This window comes from Nothoprocta perdicaria, unplaced genomic scaffold, assembly GCF_003342845.1.
Source record: "Nothoprocta perdicaria isolate Ctin4 unplaced genomic scaffold, notPer1 scaffold_134, whole genome shotgun sequence".
Lineage (NCBI taxonomy): Eukaryota > Metazoa > Chordata > Aves > Tinamiformes > Tinamidae > Nothoprocta > Nothoprocta perdicaria.
In genome coordinates, this window is record NW_020454472.1 from 1,702,739 (window position 1) to 1,717,612 (window position 14,874).

General features: G+C 39.6%; 1 protein-coding gene across 2 annotated transcripts in view; it reads left to right on the plus strand.

Moving 5' to 3' along the window:
* Positions 1–14,874, plus strand: part of PIEZO2 (piezo type mechanosensitive ion channel component 2) — a 230,616-nt gene that overhangs the window by 104,334 nt on the left and 111,408 nt on the right. For both annotated transcript variants that reach the window (XM_026033864.1, XM_026033865.1), the window contains exons 5-6: positions 11,182–11,392; positions 14,032–14,245. In XM_026033864.1, the coding sequence (XP_025889649.1) occupies positions 11,182–11,392; positions 14,032–14,245 (425 nt within the window). The remainder of the gene's footprint in view (positions 1–11,181; positions 11,393–14,031; positions 14,246–14,874) is intronic.

Below are 14,874 nucleotides of genomic sequence, written 5' to 3' on the forward strand. Positions count from 1 at the left end.
GTATTGGGGGCAGTTCTGGGCTCCCCAGTATAAGAGGGACGTGGAGCTTCTAGAGAATATCTGGCGTAGAGTGACAAAGGGACTGGACCATCTATCTTATGAAGAAAGTCTGAGCTGGGTGTATTTAGCCTAGAGAGGAGAAGACTGAGAGGAGATCTGACCAATATGTATAAATACCTGTAGGAGGAAAATGCAGGGAGGAGGGGGCCAAATTCTTCTTGGTAGTGGCCAGTGACAGAACAAGGGGCAATGGTTACAAGGTGAAACACATGAAGTTCTATCTGCATGTGAGGAGGAACTTCTTCACTGTGAGGGTGACAGAGCCCTGGCACAGGCTGCCCAGGGAGGCTGTGGAGTCTCTTTCTCTGGAGATCTTCCAAACCCACCTGGATGCCGCCCTGTGCCCTGTGCTCTGGGTGTGCCTGCTAGAGCAGGGAGGTTGGACTAGATGATCTCTAGAGGTCCCTTCCAACCTGAACCATTCTGTGATTCTGTGAAGTATTGAACTTGGTGCCCTGCTGCATTAGGCCAAAGCTGCAGCAAATACCGGAGTTGAAGAGCCTTTGCTAGCAGTCACTACTTCCACTCATCAGAGATTCGTGGCATGAAGTTTTCTTAAGAAAGTGTCAGCTGATCTCAACAGGGCTAGGATACTAGACGGTTGGGCCGCAGATGTCTCTGTAAATCAAAAGTCTGCATTGTGTCTAGCATGCAAAAGCAGAGGAACTTGTATTGGACTTTTATGTTTTTGCATAAAACTGTTTACAAAGAACAATTCTCAGATAGTGCTGCTTCAGAGCATAAAATACTATGGAAAAAGGTTAACTTAAAAAATATATACCATAGGTACTCCTGTCCTAATTCACATTAAGAAAAAAAGGTCATATAATTGTTGTGATATTTTTTAAAAATGACCTTCACAAAACTCTAGTTCAGTCTATGAGTTTTCAGTTGTCTCAGTTGTTATCTGGGCATGCTGAAAAATGCCCGAGTTGAGTAGCAACCTGTCACACTCTATCATGTGCTCTATCCTGTCATGGCAGCAGCCTCTAGAAACCAACTGGAGAGTAATATTGATGCACCGTTCATGGATTAAGCTAGCACTCAAAATGAAGAAAGGTAGCAGGTTCAAGAGCATTCTTTATAAAGTGGATGTCCTCCTTCATTACACTGCATCCAACTTTAAGGGAAACATCTCATCAGGAAAAGTCTATCTGAAAGAGCAGAACCGGAGGGAGGAGATTACAAGGTGGTAAGAGACTCTCAATTATTTGTAAGTAATGCTATCCCAGGAATAAGCAAAGAGTGTGGTTTTAATTAACAGTGAGTCATGAAGTAGGAAGGTCTGCCAGATATCAGGCTGCAGTCCAACTCATTACCACCCCTAAATGGTTGCACACTTGGAGCAAATGTGTCTGCAGGCCTTTTTTATTAGGGCTCAGAAAATTTAAAGCAGGTGAATTCAGCTGGAGACTGGCCCAAATTGCAAATGCTGAAAAGCACAATACCAGTCACAAGGTGTGAAAGGTGGAAGAAAATAAGAAAGACAGTTAACTCCTAGCTGCAGCTGAAAATATGTCATTTTTGATTTGGTGCAGATGGTGGTTTTATATGCCAAAATGCAGATGCAATATATACAGTCTGATAGGTATTAGAAAGGAAGTAGCTTTTTCTCTAGACTGCAAATGAAATGTCTAATATTGTAAGTGATAGTGAAAAAAAATCCTTGTGAGATTGCATAACTTAAACGTTACAAGAGGTGTTGATCTTAATTGGAATATACAGTTGTAGTCTTCAATGCAAGTTCCTCCCACAGCACTTGTCGCCTTACCCATTCAAGCTTGTTTCTCATCCACATTCTTTCAGAGAGCAATCTACAGAGTCTGTACTTTGCTCCATAATCTTTAGAGCCTCCACCTCTTTTCTCTGGAAGACAGAGATTTATTTGGGATCTCGAGAGGGGGAGGGAAAGGAAAGGAAAGGAAAGGAAAAGGAAGAGAGGAAGGGAAGAAAGGAAGAGAAGAAGAGAGGAAGGAAGAGAGGAAGGAGGAGAGGAAGGAAGAGAGGAAGGAAGAGAGGAAGAGAGGGAGGAAGGGAGGAAGGGAGGAAGGGAGGAAGTTGGTTTAAGATAAACTGAAGATTGGGAAAAATGTGAGGAAGGCATGGCTTGGGGTCAGGAAATTGGACTTAATTCAGGAGGGTTGGGTTGGTTCTCACTTCAGCCATAAGCGTGTTTTTTGTCCTCAATCCTATTACTTCATGCTTCTCAGATTCTCTCTCCTTGGCAAAGAGGAACAATCATGGTGCTTGGTCTCCTGACTTTGTCGATCTATATGAATTGTAAACTGAGAGACCAGACCTGTTTCTTCCTGTACCTCCCCTGACCTCTGAGTACACCAAGAACCATCTTTCGATCCAGGTCTCCAAGTGTGATGGCAGTATAAACAGTACTGAACAGCTCAACTCTGAGAATGCTGGGAGAGACGTCCCTTGTACAAGGGATTCCAAGACTAGAAGTTGCCATTGGCCTGGAGATCCACTTAGACTAGAAACTTAAAGGAGATGGTACCTGGAGAACAACCACAATAGGCAGGAGGCAATAACCCTATTCCCCCATCTCAACATTTGCGTTTATCCTCATCTCTCTTAGCTGGTTTTAATCCTGAAACATATGGTTTCATATCCCTTCCAAAAATGTTGTTGTTAATTATAGCTACTCTGGATAATCTTGTTAAACATATAATTATCCACTGCCTTTTAAAGCCTTGTTAATTTCTTGGCTTCAGTGGTGTCACAGAGCAAGGGCTTCCACAATTTAATAAGTGGAACTATTTTGAATTTAACACTCTTTAATTTTATGGAAGGCCACTTGTTCTACATGTTATAAAACAAGACAAGATGCTCTAAGGGAAATCTAATGCATTTACAGCCATGCATATTTGTCTTATTAAAGATTTGTAGTCCCTATTCTTTTTTGCATTTCTTTGGTCGTTTTCATTACCTTTTAAGAACTACAGCTACAGTGCTGTAATATCTTAATAAGCTAGAGTGAATATCAATGCCTTAGCATCTGAGAGAAGGCTTTATGATTTTATAGCAGGATTTCAATGAAGGAATTATGTCATTATTTGTTAGATTCAGAGATTGTTGTGTTGGGTGAATCCATTAGTATCACTTATCTTGATACCTTTATCCTATGGAGAATTCATCCAAACTAGAGGACAGTTCTGAGAAATATTTGATATCCTTTTGTTTGTAGTCGCTAATGCCTTGCTAAATCTCTTGCTTGCAGCTGCAGAGATCTTCTTTGAGCTATCTACAGTGATACCTATGACATTGTTTAGATGAGCATCCCATTTTCCTTAGAGCTTGGAATGGATATGTTCATTTAATTTTATTCTACTAGTATCTAACACTCAACTAGCCTGATTAATTCCTAGCAGTGTAGAAATCTCTGGCATCTTCTTCCCAGGTATGAGATTTGCTTCTTCACCATTTGCTTCTCTTCACAGGTAGCAAATGAACAAGTTGATTATCATGAAAAGTGCTACAGGTGATAAAGAAGGAAAGAGCATTTCTTAGGAAATGAACTTGCTGTTTTCTTTGAGCTTCTTGATGCTGACTCCTTTTTCTTCATTACCTCCCTTTCCCTTTCCCTTTCCCTTTCCCTTTCCCTTTCCCTTTCCCTTTCCCTTTCCCTTTCCCTTTCCCTTTCCCTTTCCCTTTCCCTTTNCCTTTCCCTTTCCCTTTCCCTTTCCCTTTCCCTTTCCCTTTCCCTTTTCCTTCTTTTTTCCTTTTTTTCTCTTTTCATTAGAATCCCTTTAGCATAGCATTGGTTCACCATGACCATTTGCCTTCATGACCAAATATTCATGGTCATGAATATTTCTTTGGTTTTGACTTCTGAAGAACTGGTTAAAATGTGACAGTTTTAGTAGGATTTGAATGTGGTATAGGATTTAACATCTTGTTTCTATGGTCTAAAAGGAGTAGGTGAAGTTCTTTTTTGAGTTTGCTTGCAGTGTTTATAATAGTGAAGTTTTTCAGATCTTTCCCAGCTGTCTTCCTCTGTAAATTTTCTGATTTTTCTTATCTGATCAGGGGTAAAATGCTTACAAGTTATATTAGCTTCTCTGTTAGATACACATGTCCTTGGATGAGTCTTAACACAAATCCATAATCATACAGCTGTACTTCAGATGCATGACGTTGCATAGTGTCATAAATCATGAATTGCCAAATGCTAATAGCATGTTCATTCTGAAACTTCCGCTGGCACCTGTCCTGATTTTGTTAGAAACATGTTAAATAGATGGTGATTTTTTGTTTGTTTTTTTGGTTTTTTGTGGCAGTTCTTCCCTGTTCTTACTGGTTTGTTCTTCTAACAGTCCTCCATTCAAAATTTTGAGATACAGTGTTGTTTACCAGCGGAGAAAAATACTGGAGTAATATTTCCTTTCAGCAGCCAAGTTATTAATAACACAGTACAAGAAGTGTGTTGGGTCAATGAATATAGCTATTGCCTGTTATTGCGGGCAACTCTATCATACAATTCCTTTTGGAAGATAGGAAACACTGTCTTGAAACAGAGACTTGTCCTCTTCTCATTGCTCCCGATAGGACTCTGCTGTGTAATTTTACCATTCCTCTAATTTCCAGTGTGCTTCATAGCTATTTCATAGCCATTTTTTAGTTCTTGCATTCTTTTGCTTCAATATACTCTTTCCTGTTTCAGCATTAATTTCTCTGGTAATTTGAAGAAAAAAAAACCATTTCTTTCAAATTTGTTTTGAAATACAAAAGAAATCATGCAATTTGTAATCTTCTGGTAAATTAGTTTTTTCCTTTTCCCACTCATCCCAGTAATCTGTGGCTTTACACAGTGGTCCTGCAGAAGTACAGGACCTAAGCTACTCCTGAATGAGCTGAGGCAGTAGAGCCAAACACCAGCACTCCAGTTGGGCTATTTATCCTGCTTCTCAGGAAGATGGATAATGGTACAATGTGTGTATTTCTCCATCCAGGAGTTACTCCATATGGGCGCTATGCCGTTTCACATATCTGCACTAGCTCATTTAGAGTTTGTGCTGAATCGTGCCTTGTAGTCATATCCCGAGTCTTCTTGTTTCCTTTTCACTAAAAAACCATGTTTAATCATCTCAGGCCAAACCACCAGACTCTGCTTGTGAGTTCTCTTCTCTTTCACATTTGGCTTATATGCCTGACAGCCTTTTGAAGTCAAGATGTGAAACTCTATTTCCATATTTGCCAAGAGAGTCTTGTGCTGAAATCACTTGATGTTTGCTCAGGTGCAGTACCTTGGGAAGTGAAATAATCTTTGGCCCTTTGCAGTACAATATCTATTGTATACAGGATTTAATGAGTTACCTTCCTGTTATCCTATTTCAGAACTGTGCTCATCTTTATTTTATCCTTTTTTTTTTCTCTATATCTCAGAATGCTTCTGTGCCTATGTACTTCCAGTAATGCAATGAATAACTCTTTCCCTAGGAAATTTTACTATATAAATATATGTCATTCATTACTATCAAGCACTGCAAAAGCATAGAAGGCTGTTTTTGATGGAGCATCCCTCTAAAATCATGTTATAGCACACAGACATTAACCCAAGCTTTAGCACACTTCAGATCTATCAATGATAGAATTCTTCCTTAAAATGTATAGCCTTGCTTAAAGTTAATATAGAATTTTTATTTTCAGTGTTTCAGATGTGTTCTGTATACTTTAGAATAGTGATTAACTTCTGGAATCTATCTTTTTAGTTTTGCACCTACCAAAATCCATTCATTCAACTCTTGCCACTGCAAGCTCATTATAATTATCTCACATTTGGTTTGTTCAGGGCCTTCCACTCAAGCTACTCAGTGAGTGTTGTGTAGACTGCAGATTTCTAAAAGTTGTCTGAACTGCCTGCAGTCTGGATGCTTTGAAAACACCAAATATCATCTAAACATCAAATTGGATAATGGGGCTCAGCCTTGCGTCTTTTTATAACCCTTTTAATGCCGACATAGTAAAAGATAGCTTGAAAACTGAGCTGGCAAAGCAGGGTTGTTTGGACATTGTAAAAAATTCTTGAAGCAGAATGTTCTTTTTAAAAGCTTTCTCAGTTCATATAGCTCTATCTTTTTCTCAGGCTTATTTTTCATTCTCTTACTCCTCTCCGTTTCCTGGTTCTGGCTGGGAGGAAATGTCAAAATACTGCAAAAGAGGCTATTTGTACAGCATTTATGAGCCAACTGGAGGGAGGAAGCACCTGAACTCCCATGGGAACTTACCCTGTGAGCTAAGCAGCAGAGGCTCAGGAGGTCCTGATAATTTATGCAGCGCAGCGGCAGGCACTGGAGTTGGGGCTGTGCTAAGACCTACATATCCTTGTTTGTATCCGCAAGGGTTAGTAAAATCTTGCTGCTCTCACAGTTTGAATTTTTGAAGAGTTGCATTCATTTATTTTCTAGAATTGTAAAGCCAGCAAGCAGGTTTGTGTTTTCAGACGTAGGAGCACTGAGCACAGGTACAAGACAAATTGATGAAGCAAGACTGAGTTTTTTAAGGCTTCCTGTTAGTAAATACATCTGTGGGACTAGAGGATATCTCTGAACAGCAGTGTTTATACTGTACCAGATGAAACATTTTAAAGTTGGATGTTCACAAAGCAGCCCCCAAAGTAGCTAATGGACATTCTGGCCCTGGCTGCGGTTGTGGCTCCATAGCTGCCACAGAGACCATGCTGTTTCCTTGCCTGCACTCTGTCTCAGTCTGGCAGCTTAGAGAAGTGCAGCACGATAAATGCTCGTGGGACTCCCGCAGGGTTGCTGAAAAACCTAAACTGCATTTCATCTGTTTATAGTGAGGCTTGGGGCCCTGCTTGCGGGAGCAGAGGTCATGGAAACACATGTTTATGACTTTGCGAATGCGCCGGACTCCTTGAATGGTGGAGTTTATGTGATTTGATCAGCATCCACAGGGATTCTGTAATTGCATAATAAGTAATTTATTATGGATGTAAGAGTATTTTTCTAACTCCAGCCTATATAGCCGGGGTTTGTAGTTTTAGCCTAATCCACGCAGTAAAAAGAGCTTTGCGAAACAGTCTGCCTGCGGCTCTGGTACTCTGTGATGAGCACCTGCTTCCATAGCTATTTATTCAGCAAAAAGTGTTAAAACAACAGGCACATTATCACTGTGCTGGATGTAAAAACTGTTCATTGTTTGCAGCAATTTGGTGTTTTCAGTGTTCAAATCTAGAAAGCTATCTCAGGTAATACAATTACCTGAGATATGGGTACACAGGCAGTTCCATCTCCATGTGAGGAGGAACTTCTTTCCTGGGAGGGTGCCAGAGCCCTGGCACAGGCTGCCCAGGGAGGTTGTGGAGTCTCCTTCTCTGGAGATCTTCCAAACCCGCCTGAATGCCGCCCTGTGCCCTGTGCTCTGGGTGTCCCTGCTGGAGCAGGAAGGTTGGACTAGATGATCTCTAGAGGTCCCTCCCAACCTTAAACATTCTGTGATTCTGTAATTCATTGGTGGTGAATCTGAGAGTGGAGAAATAGGATATTTGTCCTTTGCTAGAGCCAGCTCTCTCTCTTTGCCTTTCAGATGACGAACTTTACCTGGGCTACAGATTTGCAAATGGATATGTTTGTATAAAAAAAAGGCAAATCTGTAGTGGCTTAGTTCTCATAGACTTTTTGCTGAAATAATTATTGACTAGAGCGAGAATAAAATCCTCAGGGCATAGAGGGAAGAACGCTAACGATAAGCTGTTGTATTTGAAAGCAACTACGGATAGGGAAGTGAGAGCTGCAGAAAAGAACTCAGCTCTTCCAGGGAGTTTCTTGTGCAAAGGCTTTGTCACTGAAACCTGAGAGCCTCTGCACAGCCATATCATTCATAATTCAGGTTTCTGATCCGGAAAAAATTCTGGGACTGCAGATTACAGTGCTTATTGGTGATCAGAAGGTTTCTCATTGCTAAATTCTCTTTACCTGAAGACAGCAGTTCATGACCCCCAGCTAGAAACAGAGAGCTTTGCAGTTCTAGAAGGAAAATGTGGGGAGTCAGTTCCATACTTCCTGACAGTCAAATGCTGTGATTTTCCTCACAAAAGCTGACAATGTCAGTAATACCAGAAATAGAATGCTCTGCCTTTTCTGTTAAGTGTTTCTAAGGTCATAATTTTTTTTTTTTTTTTGAACTTGGAATTCATTTTTGATATCTAAATAAAAATGAGAATAATTTCATATGAGGGAAAGCTAACTCCTTTTGTAACTCCATTGATTTCCAGTATTTTAGCTATGCTTAACATGTAAGCCAAGATTCACAGAAATTGTTGATCATCTCATCAGTATTGCGGTCCAGTGAAACACTTTTCCTAGCTCTTCTGCTTGGCCATATAGTCACACAGAAGTCAGTACCAGTTTATTAACACTGAGCTGTTATGAAAAAAAAATGTAGCCTAAAGGTCTTTAAAATCAGTGAAGGAAGCTTCATTTGAGTCGCAAAGTTAAAAAATACAGATCCTAAGTATAATGGCAGGAGAATCCAAAGAACCATTTAGATGAGAACAAGATGCAAAACCAGGCGTTTGGCACCTGAAGTGAGGGAGAAAGGTGAGAAGGAGGGAAGAGAGAGAAAATGATTTAAGTCCCATCTCTCACGGGGCTGTTCTTACATGTTTTTCTTGTTTTGGCTTCCCTCTTTTTATAATTTGTCTTCTTTTTTTTTTCATTTTCATATTCTCCTAATTCATATCTAACAGTATAAACTGTTTTAGCTTTGCTGTATTTCCCCTAAGGGTGATTTTCTGCTTCCATATGGATAACATCTTTGCATTTTCTTTTGTGGCTCTTCAGATTTAGATTTCCTGTTCCCACATAAGCACAGTTAAATACTATCTCAGCAACTTATACAGAAATCGTGTTCGCCCTAGTCTATGACAAATTTATGTATCCTGTCTTCATCTTTAAGACAGATTCATGATATTCATACATGTATGTATATGAATAGTCTTCCCTATAATACTTAGTTTGAAATTATTCCTCTCCTGTCTTTGTAAGCAATTCTGCTTTTTAATGCTTAATGTCTTCAGAAAATTGAAAGCAGTAGCTGGAGAAACAAGATTCTCTTTGACTGGTCTACAGGCCACATTAGGATACTGTGTCTTGTAGCTCTCACTGATTCTCCTTGGGCTTGGGATATAAAAGCTGTTGAAGTTTTCTCTGTTGACTGTTCATACTAAATTAAAGGTATAGATCACTAGGGCCTATCCAGGAGGAGCAGAATTGGGCTCAGGAGGACTGAATGAGGAGCAAGTTTGTCTAGTAATTACAGCACAGGCAGGATCTGTCGGTACTTTTGCCCTTTTTGTGTCTTTCTTACCAATACGTCCGTGTTGGAAGTGAGAACATAGATTACATGTCATTTAGTTTAGTCTCAGCACTGTTTCTGGATATTGAAGAAAATAGAAATTATTAGAAATGAGCTGCAATGATGAACAGACAGAAATCACCTTGGTGCTGGTGCTGTGAAATGTAGTAGTTGAGCGTTTGCACTGCTGTCTCCTCTGCAGTGCTTCGCATCAGGAACTAATAGCTCATTTGCTGAGAGCTCTGTAAGTGAATGGTGACAGTAGCAAAGAGATTGATGTGGTAGTATGATGTACTCCACTTGTAAGAGATGTCCTTTATGAGATAGTTGAATATATCCAAGAGAAAGGTAGATTTCCCAGATCAATCTTTAATGCACATTTCATGGTCTGTAAAATAGATACTCTTGAGAACAGGCAGGCTTCCTCTGGGCTTTCATTGATGATGTTAATGCTCTGAAGTGAGAGGTGAAAGTTGGAGGTAAAATGAAGGAGCTCACAGGGAATTTTGTTTCACTTGGGAATCCATTCTAATAAATAGTATTGGAGAATTTGGTTGAGTTAAGGAGGTTAATAGTTCAACCATTCCTACTGCAGTCTTTTCTGTCAATGCATATTTTTTTAAATAAGAAGTACCGATAAATATGGAATTGCTATTTTAATGAAAAATGACAGTAGGGGCTCTTTCTGTCTTTCACGGGCAGAGATGCTGCTCGGCCAGAATGTTACTAATATAAGTTTATATTAGTGCCAAAGAAGTATGTTGCACAAAGTGTGAACCTGGCTCTAAACTGTTACATGAAATAACAACAACAACAATAATGCCTCTCCATGTCTGTAAATGACTATTTTTTTCCGTAAACTGTGTCTCCGTGCTAGTGCTGGTGGTTCCCACAATGCGTTGGTGATTGAATCAGCACCACTTGATAGCTATTGGTATCTTCAAGCCTCCAAGATACTAGGGAGACTTTATGGTGAAGGCCTCTGTCAAATCCTGATAAACTGTTCAACAACGAGAGGCCTTTTCCTGCTTTCTTCTTTTCCTTTTCCCATTAGTAGTAGTAGTTCTTAGCCACCAGGTCTCCTTTGCCCTGTTCAATTGTTGCAAATCATTCCAGCTTTCACTACTTCACTCTTGCTCACTTTTTCTCCTTTTCCCATTCGGCAGCCTCACAATTTCTCATCCCTTCCTGGGACCTGTGATGTGCGTATTTTTTTCTTTCCTAACCCACTCATCAGTCACCTATGAGGTATCTCCCTGTTTATTTCAACCGCAATTCCCCTGTCTCGGGCCACGGCTCAGAAAGGCGGCGTGGGGAAGGGTTTGAAGAGTGAGATTCATTAATGGCTTCAACCAAGAAGGCACTACTGGTTGGAGTCAGAAGCTTATTCTCAAAGCTATGAACTCCAAAGAGAAGTTTATCAGATTATAAACAGCAAGATGGAAAGAGCGTTTAGCAAACAAAACTTCATATAGAAATGAAAATACAAGCTGTTTGTTAGAATAACCTGCTGCGCTACATGTAGGAAATCTTTTATCAGAGACCTTTCTTAGGACCTTTCTCTTCCTGAGACAGATCAGAAGTGGGAGCTGGCCAGGCACCACTCCAGTTCCAGTACATCTTTCATAGCATATAGTCAAAGATACAAGAAGACTTCATTACTATTGATGGTGGTTAATTTCAAATCCTTCTTTTCTCTCTCTCTCTCTCTCTCTCTCTCTCTCTCTCTCTCTCTCTCTCTCTCTCTCTCCTGCATTCTCCTTTTGTTTCTTTTATTATTTTCCCCTTCAGGCTGTAAGAGAAAAGATGGAGCCAGATGATGCATTGATGTATGAAGAAGACTTGGATGATGAAGACTGTGGTGAAGCAGAATTTGAGGAAACCACAAAATTAAAACTGTTGCGTAGAATCGCCTCCCTAGCATCCAAACTGAAGGAGTTTATTGGCAACATTATAGCCACCACTGGAAAAGTTATTGTTACAGTTTTACTTGGTTCAACAGGTTGGTGCTTTTGAATAATTTCCTCCAGAGCCCATTAGATTATGCATTTAACAAATGAGTTTTCAGCACTTTGGCACCTGTGGGAATAACAATGGAAATTTTTAAAGGGAAAGAAATTGCTGCTGATTTTATTTAAATTAACTTTTTGGCAGGCATTGAAATATGCTGAGTTGCTTAATTTTTTTTGTACTAATACTAGAAGATCCTATCATTCTGTATATGGTTTTCACAGTTACTGCTGTAATGAAATAATAAATGGTTACATGCTGTAAGTGAGGATACTGTGAATTCGTAGATTGGATCCTGCCACTTCCTAGTATAAAAAGGAACTAAAAAATGCCTAAAAAATAAAAGGAAGAGAAAGGATCAACAGCTAAGCTATGCAATGCATAACAGAACTGATAAACAGACTTCATGTTGGCTTTTGCTGTGATTTTCATGTTTGGGGAAGTAGCTTGATATGATATAGCCAGCTGTTATGAGACTGTAAGAAGACATTCAATTTAGTTGTATACAGTATTCAGCTACATACAAAGAGGAATTACACCAAAGACTGTAGGTTATGATTTAAAATTGGATTACTGAATTGTAAATTAGCAGTTTTTTGCAGTTGTTTGTCTACTGGGATGATACTTGAATGGAGTCCTTGCATAAAATTGTAAGTATACATAAAGCTGTATACTTTAAGGAGTATAAAATATATAAAGTATAAAACAGTAGTATAAAAACATGTTGATGTTGAATAATGGAGACAGATCTACTATGGCTTTCTTAATAAGGTAAGCTTATCTAACTGATTTACCTATAGAATAATTCAAAGTCATAAATCTAAGGAAAAAAAAAAGGTTACATGGATCGCAATGGGGAATAAACTTGGTGGAAGAGAGAAACATGGCTAACTGTTACAGACCAATAGATGTTTCTTTGCCGTTCTGAGGCTGCATGGGCAAACACAACCCATGGAGAATAAGTGTCACAGATGTGATAGCTGGCATTTTCTTATGAGTGTCATTTATTATCTTGTCTGCATGATCCCCAAATATGGTGAGAAGTGGGAGGTGTCCAGAGGAGACTTACTGAAGTGATGTGAGGTCTTTACAGACTTTATTCCAGTGAGAGGCTTCAAGCTTAATTAGCTAAATACTTCCTTTTTGCCTCTCCCAAAAAGAAGGGGGAAAAAAGGATAAATGGTGATTTGCTAAAGCGTGAAAGTACTGACAAATGTACAAAGAGCCTACATTTTTGTAGCAGACCTTTCATCTTCTCATGTAGTAGAAGTTAGGAAGTGATTCTGTAGTTAAATGATAAGCTTAGGCAAACTGATGCCTGAAGTATATTTTGATTTTTTTTTTCACAGCCAGGGTAATTGTCCATATAAAAAATTTGTTTGTGGATATAGCTTATTCTCCTTCCCTCAAAGGGCCTAAATAAAGAAAAAGTATCCCTTTAAAAGAAGAAAGAAGTAGTTACAGACTTGAGGCAGAAATTCCGGGGGGAAGTTTTATGGCCTGTATTATGCAGACAGGCAGAGTAAGTGATTCCTGTCATTCCTTCACTTTAAATCCATGAGCCCATGGAAACACTAGATGAAACACTAGCTGGAACACATCTCGGCTAGAGACTTGCTCTGAAATGCTATGTAAATAGATGTTCTAGTGAAATGCATGCAAAACTACTGTGGATAGGAGTCCATATGTTATCTATATAGCATTAGCTCTCTTACCCAACATCAAGTAGCTGTCTCCCTCAGTTTAGGGCAATTTCTGCTGCTAAAATACCATGCAAAGTCTCCTGTCTTTTGAGGTCTTCTTTCAGGGCTGTCTGAGGAGCCTGAGCTCAGCCCAGCGATCCCAGCACCTGCAGGTCTGTCTGGCAAGACAGTGGCTTTTAGACACATGGCACAACCTGGATCTGTCAGCTTGAGTGCTCTTGTTTTAGTGTTGCCTCTTTAGCCTTATGCACGTTGTCTCCTGTTTTCTACTTTCAGGAATGGACACCTTTCTTGCTCCTCACTCATTTTTGTGGGCTACCCAGAAAGTGCCAGCTTAGCCATTTTTCCAATTGGAATACTCTGTTACATACGCGAGGGGGAAAACAGTGTAGATGTAAAAGACAGCAGGATCCTTACCATGTGTAAAGTACAAATTTGTATGAATTAAAATGGAAAAGAAGTCAAACATTTGCTGATTATTCTCTAGATACCTTTTCTTTTCAGCATATCTACGTTCTTTTAGAAATTGTCAATGATTAAAAGTTCACTGAATAAAATGAATAATGTACATTCTAAAGTCTGGTATATTAGAAACATGACCAATGCTCTCAGGCACTGTCCTTGCAGTCTTTTTTTTTTCCCCATGCTTTATGAAATACTTGTGCAAATCTCAGAGAAGAGTTTATCTGAGAGGAAAGATATGGAGAGTGGTTATGTGCAAAGTCTTAAGGTATGGCATAAATGAATTGAACAAAAAAAGGATCTTCTTATCATCTAGTCTTGTGGCTAATAGCAATCTATTATTATTAAGTACAAATAGTAATAAGAACAACTTAGATTAAATTGTTTAGTAAAATTCTTGCTAGACAATAATATTAGCAACATATTTTTCAGAGTTTTCCATTGCCCTCTGTGTTTGTTTTCACAGGTATGATGGTGCCATCTTTGACCTCAGCTGTGTATTTCTTTGTGTTTCTGGGGCTGTGCACATGGTGGTCCTGTTGCCAAGTGTTTGATCCGCTGATATTCAGCTGTCTGTGTGTATTAATGGCTATATTCAGTGCGGGACACTTGATTGGACTTTATCTGTACCAGCTACAGTTCTTTCAGGAAGTTGTTCCCCCCAAAGATTTCTATGCCAGGTGAGAGATATTTCTTTCTTGTTTAGTTGAGACATCAGGTATCACACGTGGAGGCAAGAGGTCTTCTCTCTGATAGTGTGACATCTTTCTATGCATAACTTTAGCATAATATTGTGTTCAGAGTGAAAACACGCTGTGGGCCAAATGAGTTTGGATAATAGAGTCATGCATGGGTTTGGAGGAGGGGAAGATGATTTTTCGTTTGGTCTGGAGGTCCTCAGGTGCGAATGAGAAAGACTTGGCTAAGTCAAGAAGATAAAGGAGGTATCAGTGCAAACACTGCTATGAAGTCAGTGCATTCATGCACCCTTTTAGCCTTATGAGGCTGAAGGTAATGATGGCGATTGACGCAAAATGTATGTTTGGTGCCACCCTTTTGTACTGGGACTCGAGGTCACTGCGGTCACAACTCCCAGTGGTTGCACAGAGCATTCTGTCTTATGTTCATACCAACAACAACATCACATAGTTCAAAGTGCAGTATGTCTAGATGTTACAGCAGTAAAAATTGATTAGGCAGGATTTCTTTGATCCTTTAACTTTCTGCATTCCTTTATACCTTAATCTAAAATAAGATAAAGTAATAGAAGCATGTTTTGGGGTATTCTCCCCTCCCCTCCCCTCCCCTC